Source organism: Halichoerus grypus, chromosome 4, assembly GCF_964656455.1.
Source record: "Halichoerus grypus chromosome 4, mHalGry1.hap1.1, whole genome shotgun sequence".
NCBI lineage: Eukaryota > Metazoa > Chordata > Mammalia > Carnivora > Phocidae > Halichoerus > Halichoerus grypus.
In genome coordinates, this window is record NC_135715.1 from 162,293,317 (window position 1) to 162,307,420 (window position 14,104).

Consider the following 14,104-nt stretch of genomic DNA (forward strand, 5'->3'; position numbering starts at 1 on the left):
AGTTAATACATATGAAATCTTCCTAGCCCATGTTTTGAATGATTCAGGATGACTCATTAAAAATTATTCAAAATGAGATTTTTATTTCTCTGAAGTTAAAAATAAGTAAATACCAATATTATCACTAATATATAAATTTCTTTTTTTCTGTTACAGTAGCTCTCCCAAGTAGTTAGAAAGGAAAGCAGATTTTGTAATTTTTACTTAACATACTCAGAAAAAGCTCAAAGATTATTTTTGCCTTAAAAGGAAATATTTAAAATGATAAGGTTACTACCTTGGCCAGTCTTTGATTTGATGCTTCATTTAGATACTAGTTGTGAAGCTTATGGATACTGTTGCTTTTAAAATCTTTTGGTTGAAATAGGAGGCTTCGAATTTGTTTCAAGTTCCCTTCATACCTTGAGTAGTTTAGAGGAATAATCAGCTTTCAGATTTCTTTCTTTTTTTTTTAAATTTTATTTATTTATTATTTTTTTATTTTTTTAGTATTTATTTATTTGACAGAGAGAGAGACAGCGAGAGAGGGAACAAGCAGGGGGAGTGGGAGAGGGAGAAGCAGGCCTCCTGTGGAGCAGGGAGCCCGATGCGGGGCTTGATCCCAGGACCCTGGGATCATGACCCGAGCCGAATGCAGACGCCTAACGACTGAGCCACCCAGGCACCCCCCCCCTTTTTTTTTTTAAGATTTTATTTGTTTATTTGAGAGAGAGGAGAGAGGGAGAGTGAGAGGTAGAAGCAGACTCCCCACCGAGCAGAGAGCCCAAAGTGGGACTCGATCCCAGGACCCTGAGATCATGACCTGAAGCAAAGGCAGATGCTTAACCGACTGAGCCACCCAGGCGCCCCTGCTTTCAGATTTCTTAAAGTGATATTTGATACTGTCGTAATGGTTATCATCTTTTCTTTTCATTTCTGTGTTATTACCTGGTTCCATTTTCAGAGAGGGGGAAGTGAAGTAGGACTGGGGAGGAATTAGTGTCTGTTAATTGCTGCTTGTGCTAGGAATGGTGTGAGAGATATGAACAATTTTAGTGAGGTTTTTTCCAACTTTTTTGACTGCAACGCACAGTAAAAAATGTATTTTACATTGCATCCAGTACACCATTTCTTTATATCTTTATATATATAACAAATAAATGTTTCAGGAAAAAAATACTATATGTATATACAGTCTAGTATTTCTGTTCTTTTTCATTTAAAATCATTGCTCTTCACATTCCACTAAATTACAACCTGCTCTTTGAAAAATGCTGTTTAAATGTATTAGCTATCTGTGTTTGTGCAGAAATTCACCATCTATTAGCAAATAGAAGACTGAGTAAAAACATATTTATCCTATGTGAACATTTAACAAATAGGATAAATTAATGAAGTATTTTGTAAGTATTTGTCATGATAAAATATAAGCAAACTTAAGGTTTTTTTTGTAAAAAGATGACTGTTTTTATATATATGTATATATTTTTAAAGATTTTATTTATTTGACAAAGAGAGACACAGCGAGAGAGGGAACACAAGCAGGGGAAGTGGGAGAGCGAGAAGCAGGCTTCCCGCGGAGCAGGGAGCCCGATGTGGGGCTCGATCCCAGGACCCTGGGATCATGACCTGAGCCAAAGGCAGATGCTTAATGACTGAGCCACCCAGGCGCCCCGACTATTTTTATATTTTTATATTTATATTTTGTATTTATAATTCAGGCCTCTCCTTTTTTTTTTTTGTAAATAAAAAGGCATTTGAACACCAATGGAAATTATACTAACAGGTTATTTTAAAATGTAACCAAATTAATACCTGGGGCTTTCTTTATCATTATGTTAGTTTAAATATTAATGGACGGGAAAAAATTAGCATTCTTTAACCCAAGGGTTGGCACACTTCTGTAAAGGCCCAGCTAAGAAATATTTTAGGCTTTGCAGGCCATGCAGTCTTTGTTTTAACTACTCATCTCTGCCCTTGTAGTGTGAAAATATGTAACAAGTAGAATAGCTATGGTCCAATAAAATTTTATTTATAGAAACTGAAATTTGAAGTCTGTCTAATTTTCACATGTCATGACATTATTTTTCTTCTGACTTTTAAAAACCATTAAAACATGTAAACAGTACTCCTGGGTTGTAAAAAACAAAACAAAAAACCACTTCAGGTTGTTAAAAACAGGTTGTGGGCCAGATTTGGTCTGCCAGCCATGATTTGCCAACCCTTGTTTTAGCCTAAGAATGGAGAAAGCCAGTAGGTCCAAAAAGGACAAAATTTAGCAGTTGGGGTTAAGTATATGAATAATGATGTTAAATCTATGAGCATTTATATTTTGATTTTTCTGGGCAGTAGAGCTATACATTTTTGTGTTGTGTTTATATTATATTTTGCAGACCGTTGATATTCATAAAGAGAAAGTTGCAAGAAGAGAGATCGGTATTTTGACTACCAATAAAAACACTTCAAGGACACATAAGATTATTGCTCCAGCCAATCTTGAACGACCAGTTCGTTATATTAGAAAACCTATTGACTATACAATTCTAGATGATATTGGACACGGAGTAAAGGTAAGTATAATTTTCGTCAACCTTTTAAAAACAATAGTCCATAATGGAACTAACTCTTTAGAAAATTAAGCTTTTGTCTTTTCTTTCCTGGAGGCCCAAGTTTTGGCCCAGTTGTGGTTCTGAAGATTCCTTGCTGCTATAACTATTTTATCCTTCTTGCTGCTTCTTAGTGCTGTGTTTTCAGGTTTTAAACAGTCATCTTTAAATGAATTGCATTTACTTAACCAGTTATGAGACTACCTCATATAGATCGGGCAAATAAGTGTGGTCTAATTTTTCTAATCTTTTAATGATTTAATATGACTGATTAAAAAATTACTCAGCATGTTCTTAAAGTATCTACCTTATCTCAAACATTTATCAACAAAGCTTTCGCATTTTCAGAAGGAACATGTATAAACAACCATGTGCTTTGAAACGTTCTAAAATAATTTTACCTTAACATTTTGGGTGAGAATAGTGTAGATAAAAGTAATATGTGAATTAATATTTCCACTGCTTTTGAGTATGTAGCCATTATATATTTTGGCTATTTTTTAAAAATGTATTAGAGTGTCTGCTGTATATGTGTAGTGCCATGATCAAAACTGAGGTGCATATAAATTTCATTTACATTGGTATTTATACTTAAACTATTTGGAGCTTCCTCTAAGTATTAAGTTACTTAAAGCTTTCATCTTAATCAGTGATTTGAAAGGCAATGACTTATCAAATGTGACTTAGAATAAATATTTACATACGTGAGAAACTATAGTTTATACAGTTGATGTATGTCTATATAAGCAAACTTAAACTAAAAAAAATACCCTACTACTATGGCTAGAAATCAGTTAAATGTAAATTTAATGTAGATCTAGGTAAAAGAAAACATACAGTGTAAACTTTTTAAAATTTTTTTTCTTAGAATTTTGATATAAGCACTATTTGGAATTTGATATTTAATTTTATAAAATATTTAAAATTTTATAATTTTGAGATTTATTCAAGGCTAATAACTGCTAATAGAAAATTTTAGGGTAATGCCAGAATCTAATTACAAAAGGCACTTAGAGTATAAAACATAATATTTGTGCTTGTCCACTTATATAATAAACACATGATTTCCTTCCCACTCCAATTCTTTCTTAATTCAAGTAAAATGTTGTTCTTTTGGGACTCTGTAGTCTTTCTTGTTATTTGGACTTTTAGTGTTTAGGGGTCACTATTTGAAGAAATCTTTAATAAAGTTAAGTTTTTGAATAAAACGTCATATAATTTCATCAAAAAAACCCTCCTGTTCATGACACATTCTGCTTTGACCACTCTTTCTATGATCTACTGAAACATTATTTTTTAATGCTGAATGCTTAACTTGTTTTTTCTTTGTTTTTTCCTTTCTCTTCACATCCTGAAGTTCCAACTAACCTTTCAATGCTTTTTTTCCTTACCTCTTTTATTTGCTCCATTTATGCATTAAGTGGTTGCTTAGATTTAAGGTAAGAGATTCCAGGGCTGGATTTCCATTCTTTGTTCTTATGTAGAATATTACATATGGGGAGTGAAGAGATATTTGGCACTTGGCCTTCTAAAATCAACAAATAATTCCTCTTTTTAATTTTAAAAAATTTTTGTCATGCAACTCTGTGGTGTGTCTTCATGTTCTGTGAGGGCAGATTTTTTGTCTGTTTTGTTCACCACCCTGTCCTGTGTGCCTAAAACAGTGCCTGATGCATCCATTAGGTGCTTAATAAATGTTTTTGAATAAATGCTTATTTTGCAATGTTAGTATATTTTGTGAAACTAAAATATAAGTTACCCTATCATAAAATGTCATTATGAAGTAAAATTAGGTGGACTTTTGTAAATGTAGAATTTATTTTATGGATTGGAGGGCCAATTAATGTGCTTTATTTAACCCTCCCCCTGTGTAATAGCCTTTTTATTCTATAAATGGTGTGCTTTATTATACACCTTGTGGCCGGTATGTCATTATCTCTTGACTCTTATTCAATGTAAAGAAATTGAGAAGTGGAAAATACTCAGTGTTACAGTTTTTTTTTAAGTTGCAGTATCATGTATTTTGCAAAAAGCAAAATTAGTTTCTCTTTTCCAAATTGCTATATAAGATATATATTTCAATATAAACTCACTGTAAGCGTTTTACTAGCTGAATATTAGTTATATCAAAACATCAGAAGTTCATGAGTGTTTAACAAAATACACATTAAGAATTAGAGAAATATTTGTTTTAGTAACACTTTAGGGTTGGTTTGTTTTTTCACATTTTAGTATTTTGGAGAATTAATGGTAAAAGACATTCAAGTGTATTCAAGAAGCGTTTAAATAGAAGGTTACTAAAATTATTTCACCAAACTGAGCATGTATTTCCTTTTTGTTCTTATTTTCTTAGCTGAACTTTATAATTTCTTTTCAAATACATTTTCTTTCCAAAACCCTGTTATTTGCCATGTCTTCAGTATAGAAAGTGGTAACAAGAAGATAACTGAGATCTGAATCATTAGCTACTAATACTAACCATGACCACAGACATTTCAACAGATCCTGGTAGAGAGATGTGACTAGAGGAGTCAAGCAAATAAACTCGTTACTGAGTAGAATGTTGGGTCCAAGCCCTCAGTCTTGGTGAGTGGGGCATGTGGAATTGTGAGGATATTCCTTCTGCATTAAATACAAAGAACTAGACCCAAAGCAGTGTGTGACTACCTTGGCTGTTTTCCTGTAAATACTATATTCAAATTTTAGCTATTGATGTGTTTTCTCCAATGTGATAAAAGTGCACAGAAAGATTACCTGAAGGAAAAACACAGAAATGGACCAATTCTTTTCCCCTTAATTTAAGTTTAGACCAGCTTGCTTAAGCTACTATTCCATGATATTTCCTCCAAACTCTACTATGATTCCTTCTTGACCTTCCTGGATTCAGGATCTGTTCCAGGTGGGAGATAGACCAAAATGAGTAGGAAATGAGAGAAGTCCCTAGAAAGCAAGAAAATATCACACTTGTATTAGATTCCTTAACGTCTTTGCTGTGTGTACCAGAAAGCTTCACTCGTGAGTACTGTGGCTCTATGTAGGTGTTTCTGCAATATCTGGGTAGAGTTGCCTGGTAAGAAGAGTACCCTGAATTCATCCTAGAAGCTAGAATGCACCAGTGCTCTGTCTTTTCTTTCTTCCTGTCCTCCTTGTGAATGTCTGTCTGCTCTGTAAACTTGTAGCACATGGTTAATAATTTTAAGTGAACCAAAACAAAGTAGAGTGAAAAAAATGTTCATGCTTCTCCCTCTCCCACTCCCCCTGCTTGTGTTCCTGCTCTCGCTATCTCTCTCTATTTCAAATAAATAAATAAAATCTTAAAAAAAATGTTCAGCATGTAACAGATCATTTCTCTTTTTATTCTGGTATTGAAACATGAGTGGTTTTGGAAGGGTTATTAATGGAATAATTTAATACATTAAAGTAGAAAATAGAATTAAAGAGGAAATGTTATAGTTGGAAGGGACTGCAGATAGTAAACTAGTTCAGTGGTTTCCAACTGATCTTGGAGACCTGTGGATTATATCAAGTGCCCTAGAGGTCTCCTGATGTTTGTTGGTAGGATTATCTGCTACTTTGATTTCCTCAGTTCTCTGTGAACTCTGTGTTTGCTCTTGTTGCTGTCAGACTTTTGATGCCTCTCAGGCAGACTCTAAACAAAGATCACACTTTGAGGCCATACACATGGGATTTGACTTAGAAGAATCCTCCATACTAAAAGTTGAATTTTTAACATTTTATATAGCATGTTCTCATGGTGGTTCATGGTCCTTTTCATCTGAAATTTAGGTTATTTTTTTCTTTAGTTGACTGGGGAGAACAAGTTGTAGAGTTTAATTCATCAGAACTTTGAAAACAATGTGGTGATATTTTTACAACAAAAGGCATAAAAAGCTAAAGGGTGGACTGCCATATTGGAAGTGTTTTCATATGTACCTGAGGCCATAGAAAAATGGAATTTACCTTGAACTGGGATACCTTTATTTGAAATGGATTTTTCTTTTGAAAGCAGTGAAGTTGTCCCTCATGAAGCTAAGCTTTAGTACTTTTTAAATAAATATATTAGTTTAATAAAAAATAGTAAGGACTACTAATCTGTTAGTGTAGTATTTATTTCAGTTGAATATGTTGTGCAAACAGATTCTAAATAATTAATGAGGAGGGGTTAAGGATTTGTTTTACAACTAACACATTAAGAATATAACACTTTTGAAAATTTTGCTTGGGATCTTTAAGATCCTTAACTTAACCCTGTGTAAAAAATGGCTTTAGTTTTTTACTCGAGTGTGTTCTTTAACAGTGTTTGTCATTCTCTACAGAAGGATGATAAATTGCTTCTCATATTTCCAGCTTTCACATGCAGCTGAGGGTTCACTCTTGAGCATTTATCTGACACATTATTTGGAGGGAAAACTCCAAAGCAGCAACCCTTGGGAGACCCATCTGGTTTTGCCTATTCCAATCTTAAGCCACCAATTCTATTTTGGCAAAGGCCGGTTGTCAGAAAGTATTTTTAAAATCAAACAAATTTGCTCATCTTTATTCCTCTTGTCCTTCTTTCTTTACCGCTCTTCCCCCTTATTCCTACTCTTTTATTCCCTTATATCTGTATTGGATTATTTCAGGACTCTTAGTACCTTAGGCTTTTTGTCTTTCTCTTACTAAAAATTTTACCCCTTCTGAATTCATAGTTGAACTCCAGATTACAGCTTTGATTTCCCTCAAAAGATCTGCTGGTCCTTTTCCTGTTAGCCCTGGGAATTGAAGTAGGAACATATATCCCCTGAGGAGAGGGATAGAGCCTCTAGGAAGCCCAAGAATTATGTCCTGGATGGGACTATGGGAAATAATACTGGACAGTGAATGAAGGCCCAGAGGTGCCTGAGCACAGCTTCTGCCCATCCTCACGACTCCACATCCAGATACAGACTATACGTAGTCGTCTTCTCTCTCTGTAGGGAAATCCTGCTCTTTTTTTTTTTTTTTTTTTTTTAAACAACAGTCCAGCTTAGATTTTTCTCTAAACCTTTCTGTAGTTTTTCCTTCTCATATTGATATTTCTTTTTTGGAGATTTCTATATAATTTGTAGACATTCCTTTCTGCTTAAAACATAGGAGTCTTATTCCAAAATGCTATAAGTTCCTTAAAAGCAGACGAATCATTTTATAGGCCTTTGTGTCCCGTTCCACCCCCCCCCCAGATGTCTCCCTTAGTTTTCATATTTCTTTACCCTTGTACCTAGTAGTCTGGTAGGTGATAAGTGGTTGATAAATGAGGGATATACCACAGATACCATTTTAGAATGTGTCTGCCACTATTTTATCATAGCAGGTCATATGTCAGTGGGAGATTTCTTCATAGCAGAAGTGATGTCCTTTGTGAACTAGAGACACCTGGCCAGCCAGCTTTATAAAAAATACTGAAGTTCACAGGGTACTAGAAAGCACTGAGTTTTCTAATGAACATTATATTATGATATATCAAGGTTCAAGGAGGTATTGAATGTACCAAAAAAGCATGGAGCAAGAAAGGTAGGAGCATTGTAGAAAAAATATTAAGGCATAAGAGTGGGCCTGATGCTTGGTGCTAGTTGGAGAGATCTCCAAAGCCTCGGAAATAGGACCACTCTTTGAACATAAAGGAACTTTTCTACCTCCAGTTTTATCTGCATTCCTTAGTCACAGGCCAGTGGCAAAGTATTTGAGCTTTATCACTTAAATGAAATATTTCTTCTGCTTCGAGGGTTTTTTTTTTTGGTAGGAAAAGAAGCGGGGGGGGGATGTTTCCTACTGTTCCTCCTTATACTTAATACCTGCTTTACTTAGCTCTCAATAATGACTTTCCCCTTTATGGAAACAAAAAATACCCACATAATTGAATGATTGTTGCAGTCAGCCACCAAACTTCATTCTGATTCCCAAATAAAACTTTGGAAAGTATGATGAGCAATCCCACTGATGGTTCAGGACCATTAACTACATGTTAATGTATGATGATAGTTCGGTTTATGTTTACAATTTGTTTAAAGTTTCATGTGGAATTGCTGTTATTAAGTGGGTTTTCTTTGTCCCGAGCTCATGGTGTGTTCTCTCTTTCTCTGTCTCTTGTCTCTTGGTCTCTCTTCCTTGAGGTCCCCTTCACCATACAGTTTAGTCCTCCTGTGTTTTGCTGCTTGTGAGGAAATGTTGTCTCCCCATAAACTTCCCTCAAAATAGTGTTTAAGACCACAGCAGCTATCCAGTAAACTTTTTTATCAAATGATTTTATATTTGAAATATACTTTCTTAAGTTTAATTATAATACAAATCCTACCTATGATAAACAAATTAAGTTTTATTTGGCAGTTATTCCTGTTCTTTTTCCTTTTCCTCAAATTAGATGGCAATATTTATATATATATATATTTTTAAGATTTATATATTAGAGAGAGAGAGAGAGAGAGCACAAACAGGAGTGGGAACAGAGGGAAAGGGGGGGCGGAGAGAAGCAGACTCCCTACTGAGTGCAGAGTTCCACGAGCCCACGACCCTGAGAGATCATGACCTGAGCCAAAATCAAGAGTGGGATGCTCAACTGATTGCACCACCTAGGTGTCCCCCAGTATTCATATTCTGCATAGCATATTTATTGTTTTACTTAGCATAGAAGCATTTTTCACAAAGGAAAACCACCTTGAAGAAATATTGAAAAACTCTTTTAGCTTAATATAAAGGTACAGTATCAGTGATGTATAAAATTACAGATTTTTTGGACATTCTGCAGGGCCTCTTTGGTTTCTTCAGTGATTTAAGTTACTTATCCAAACTCCATTAACCAAGCAGATACAGTCATTTGATGATCCTACAGATCATAAAATGTATCAAGTTTTGTTTATGGAAATGTCCATTAGATTTTAATTTATAGATTGTTTATTTTATATTTTTTAATTGATTAAAAGATTTCTAGAAGATACTGCAATTTAAACAAAAACACCTCAGATACCAAAACATTGAATCAAAGTTGGAAAGCTGTTTTCAAGTATTTTAGCTATTCCATGTATAGAATAAAATTCTCTTTTACTTTTTCTGTCCCTGCTCCTTTTCCTTCCCGTTTCTAGCAAATTGATGTAGTTTAGTGTTGGCTCACCTACTTCTCCCTCGTCACTTAAAGTAACTTTGGGTTTTATGTTGTTTAAGGTTGAGCTTAAAGGACTTTGGTTACTACTTATAAAAAATCTTCTGGTATCATTATTGAAGATTACAGTTTGAAAAGCTACTGGTTATTCGTCATATTACTCCTAAAATTTTCCCCAAATGTGGATTGATTTTTTTCAAAACTTTTTCTGGCATTTTCATTTGAAGATATGATTAGCATACCCTCTGCTTATTAATGAGGGGGAGAACAAGGAGAAGTTAATCTTTATTCTTATTTGATAACTGGTTTGTTTTGTATTTATTGTTTAAAAGTAACAATAAAAGGATTTCAGATAAATGCTTCACTTTAAAAATATTGACATCTGAAAGGTATCATTTGTCATTAAAGATTGTTTTAACATCACACACAACTTGTTCACTGGGCTATTCATTTGAAGAGTTTGTTTCTGGATATATTATTTCTTGCCTATTCAGATAACAAGCAGTATTTTAGGAGTTTTAAAAATTTCATTTAAGCCAGAGTTACTTTTGACAACTTCAATACTCTGTATACGATTATGATTTGTTTTCTTAAAATTTATATTTTGAAATTACAATTATAAATGTATTCTGATTTCAATGGTGTACTGTCTTGCTGTTTCATTTTATAAGTATAATTTGAATACTCCAGATATATTCTTGTTAGAAAAGTTAAGATCCCCCCCCCCTTTTTTTTTTTTTGAAGTGTTTGGCAATCCAGAATATTAGGGGCTTAAAATAGGGTCAGGTATGAACCTATATGTTGACCATTTACTCTGACCCATTGGTAATCTCAAACAATTTGAGATTGCATTTGAACTATATTTGTGAATGACTTCTCTTACCCCTTTAAGACATACAGATTTCTAGAGCTTTCTGTATAAGTTCTGATATACTTCTTTGGTACCATCAGTTGTTCCCAGATTACACTACTCTCCTACCCTTGCATTTTAAGTTAGAGATAGAGTAGTGAGGAGTAATGGCCCAGCTTTGATTTAGGACTCTGTTACATCTTTCCCATAATCTTTATTTTGGGCCTGAGTGGGTCTAATTCCCAGTGAAACTAGGACATTGCCAGTGGCCCCTGTATTGCTCATAATTGAATGGGATACCTCAGCCCTAACTTTCTAGTTCAGAGGTTTAGGAACATGCCTTAACTTCTGGCAGGTTTCAGGTGGGTGATTCCTTAATAAGAGAACATTAAAGAAATCTGAATTGTAAGGCTGATCCACTATTTTAAAAACTGAAAATTTTTTCGGTATATCACACAATTTATTTTATATTCTCTAGTTAAAGTGGATCAAAACTATAGTGCATATTTTATTGGGAAATGTGGTTTTTTTTTTATAATTGCCATCTAAAAAAGGAATTGTTTAAAGGCATTGTTTTTGAGTTTCTCTTTATTAAAACTAAAGTTCTTATCGTTATCCTATTGAATTTCAATTAAATTTAGTATCAAATAATCTAACCAGTGATCTGTTGGTGTGATGGCCTAATGGCAAATACAGTCTTTGCATATAATTATGTTTACAATCATTTGAAAATCTCATGTTAGGAAGAGTCCTTTGAGTACAACTGTAGAATAACAGTAGAGTAGAAATTGCATATGAAATGCATGGCCTCTAATTTTTTTTTTCCTCTTTAAACCTTACCCTCCTTTGTTAAATAGCATAACATTATTTCCCACAAGTGATATTTTGTTTCACTACATACAAGTTTTGATTGTTCCTCAACATTTTTTTAGGTGAGTACCCAGAATATGAAGATGGGCGGGCTGCCACGTACGACACCTCCAACTCAGAAGCCCCCCAGCCCTCCCATGTCAGGGAAAGGGACACTTGGGTAAGTATGTAACTAAGTAATAATTGAAAACCATTTCATGTAGTGTTGTTGAAAACTAAACACTACATACATTTAAACTATTTTTTAATATTTGGAACAAGAACATTTTCTCCCTAGGATTAACTTTTTTGTGTGTAACTTTCCCTTTTTCTGGGAAACCTCTTTATACTTTAAAGAGATTTTGTTTAAACGTTATTTTTCTAATGAATTTTAAATTTAAGGTAAAATCCTAGTCCAAGTTCATGATTTATTATAAATTGCACTCTAATTTCAGAAAATTTTTAGAGTATTTCATATTACATTTGACTATGCTTATTTAGACTATTCTTGTGAAGAACACTGTATAGATTACAAAATTCTGTATATTTTGTGTTGTTATGAGAATATCGAGCTTAATTTAGTCCAGCAGAAGTGAGCTCTGGATTTGACTTCTGGTAGAAACGGCCAATTAATGTAAAAGCGTCTAACATTTTTCTTCTGTAGCATCATAGTACAAATATTCGGTTTATTGTGGCACCTGGCTGGCTCAGTCAGAAGAGCATGCAACTCTTGATCTCAGGGTTGTGAGTTCTAGCCCCACATTGGGTGTAGAGATTACTTAAATAAAGAAATCTTAAAAAAATTTTATCATGGAGATTTGTGATCAGATGGACATAATATATCCCAGAAGCCAGATGACTAAAACTGTGGTCCAGCTCTGCTCCTGCTCTTTTGTCTTGCATAGTCAGCCTCTTTGCAATTCAGTTTTTTCATCTGTAAAAGGGGGTAATAATTGTCCTCTGTTAACTTTTCAGAGTCATTGTACCACAAATTGGATTTTTAAAAAATGTATAAGACAAAGACAAAATGCTTTGACAACCATTGGCTTTATTATATATGCTTAAAATTTTTTTAATTGGCAATGTTGTTTTTGGCCCCCTCACCAAAAAAAAAAAAAGAGAAAGAAAATAACAAAAAACCTAATTAATCACCATGGGTCAGGGCAGAACAAAGATGAGTTAGGATATAAAAGAGGATAGTGTTGGAAGAAGAGTTACAGTTAGGACAGTGGGAAATAAAAGAATAAAAATGAATTCCAGCGAGAAATAAGATGATTTTATTTGGGGTCAACAAAACAAATTCTGCTTAGATTGGAGAGGAAATTAGTAGATCAAATAAGATTTAAACTTCAGGGTCGAATGTTGATGACATGATAGGGTGTAATTGTGCAGAGGTAAGAGTAGAGAGATCAAGAGGAAGTATTTATTTTCCTATGGCATGTCTACATTTCTATCATTTGTAGTGCCTAACAGATTTTGTTAGCTTTTAAGTCAAGATGGTTAGCAAAGTAACCCATTGTCATCTCGAGTAAAATAAAACTTTGTGTTGCTCTCAAATTTTGAAGATTTATTCATATACCAGAATTTTTTCCCTTGCGTATTAGCAAGGGTTCTGCAGGGTCATTGGAGACCAGAGCTGCTGAACACCACAAGCCAGTTGATGGTCACAAACCTGGCTTTTTTGCATAGTGTTTGCCTAGCCATCATATTTTGTTCTTTTGCCCCTAATTTTTTACTTTGTTTTTATAATTGCCTTCATTGTATTGTTCTCAGTCAGCAAAGGGTTTTTTCTTGCATGAAACAGAATGTTTTTATTGTCTGGGAAAATTGTCTGGAAATCAAATGTTTGGAAATTAATCAGTTTCCTATCTTATTTTTTTTTTTTTATATTTACATTATAATTTCAGAGATGCCTAAACTTTTTAGTATTTTAAATCCAAGTTCCTGGCATTCCTTTTTCTTCTTTGGACCCAGTATCTCATTTATTGCCCTTTACTTCTTTTTAATTATTAATGTACACATGTATTTATGCAAGATTTTGAGGGTAGTAGAGTGGACAGGGTCAATGCAAAGTGATCTCACCCAAAATCAATGAACCATAACTTGAATAGCCCAGGAGAGCAGTTTTTAAAAGTACCCTGCAACTTTGCGGGGAGTGAATTATTGAGAATTTTACAAGGGAGCAACATCATTTCAGGAAAAGAAGGCTTTTTAATTTTCACATCTTGAGATCCCAATTTTTATTCTCTCAGAAACCATAATCTTATCTGCAGAATGTCAGTTTCATGTCAGTTGAGTATTTATCATTGTCATAAAGAATTTAGAAACTTAGGGATGAGAGCTAATTTAATAATCACTAATGTGCCATTGTGCATCCTATTTCTGATCATATTTCCTTCCTTTTCTCATTCTCTTCCTTTTAAAGGAAATTTTGAGAAGAAGGAAATATATTAATAAAATCCAGTCCTTTTTGTGCTTTACAGTTCAGAACAAATAAGGTAGAAAGACTTAGATTGTCTTGTCTTTTTCTCTCCTTTTTAAATGTTGAACTCTGAGGATGCGGGCAGGAGGTAAAAGAGAGCAAGGTTAAAGTTGAAGGAGGTGAAATGAGAATGGAAGGAGATGAGATTAACTTGTGTATTTCTGTGTATGGATGTAGTTCAGTTTCTGTGTATTTACTCTATGGAAAGGGAAATGACTTGTTATAGT

At 33.9% G+C, this 14,104-nt stretch overlaps 1 protein-coding gene across 29 annotated transcripts in view; it reads left to right on the forward strand.

Moving 5' to 3' along the window:
• ABI2 (abl interactor 2) overlaps window positions 1–14,104 on the forward strand; it is a 164,565-nt gene that overhangs the window by 75,257 nt on the left and 75,204 nt on the right. For 15 of the 29 annotated variants that reach the window (XM_036073866.2, XM_036073896.2, XM_036073875.2 and 12 more), the window contains exons 3-5: window positions 2,373–2,549; window positions 4,007–4,024; window positions 11,479–11,576. In XM_036073866.2, the coding sequence (XP_035929759.1) occupies window positions 2,373–2,549; window positions 4,007–4,024; window positions 11,479–11,576 (293 nt within the window). The remainder of the gene's footprint in view (window positions 1–2,372; window positions 2,550–4,006; window positions 4,025–11,478; window positions 11,577–14,104) is intronic. The other 14 variants (XM_036073881.2, XM_036073882.2, XM_036073897.2 and 11 more) reach the window with 1 other exon arrangement.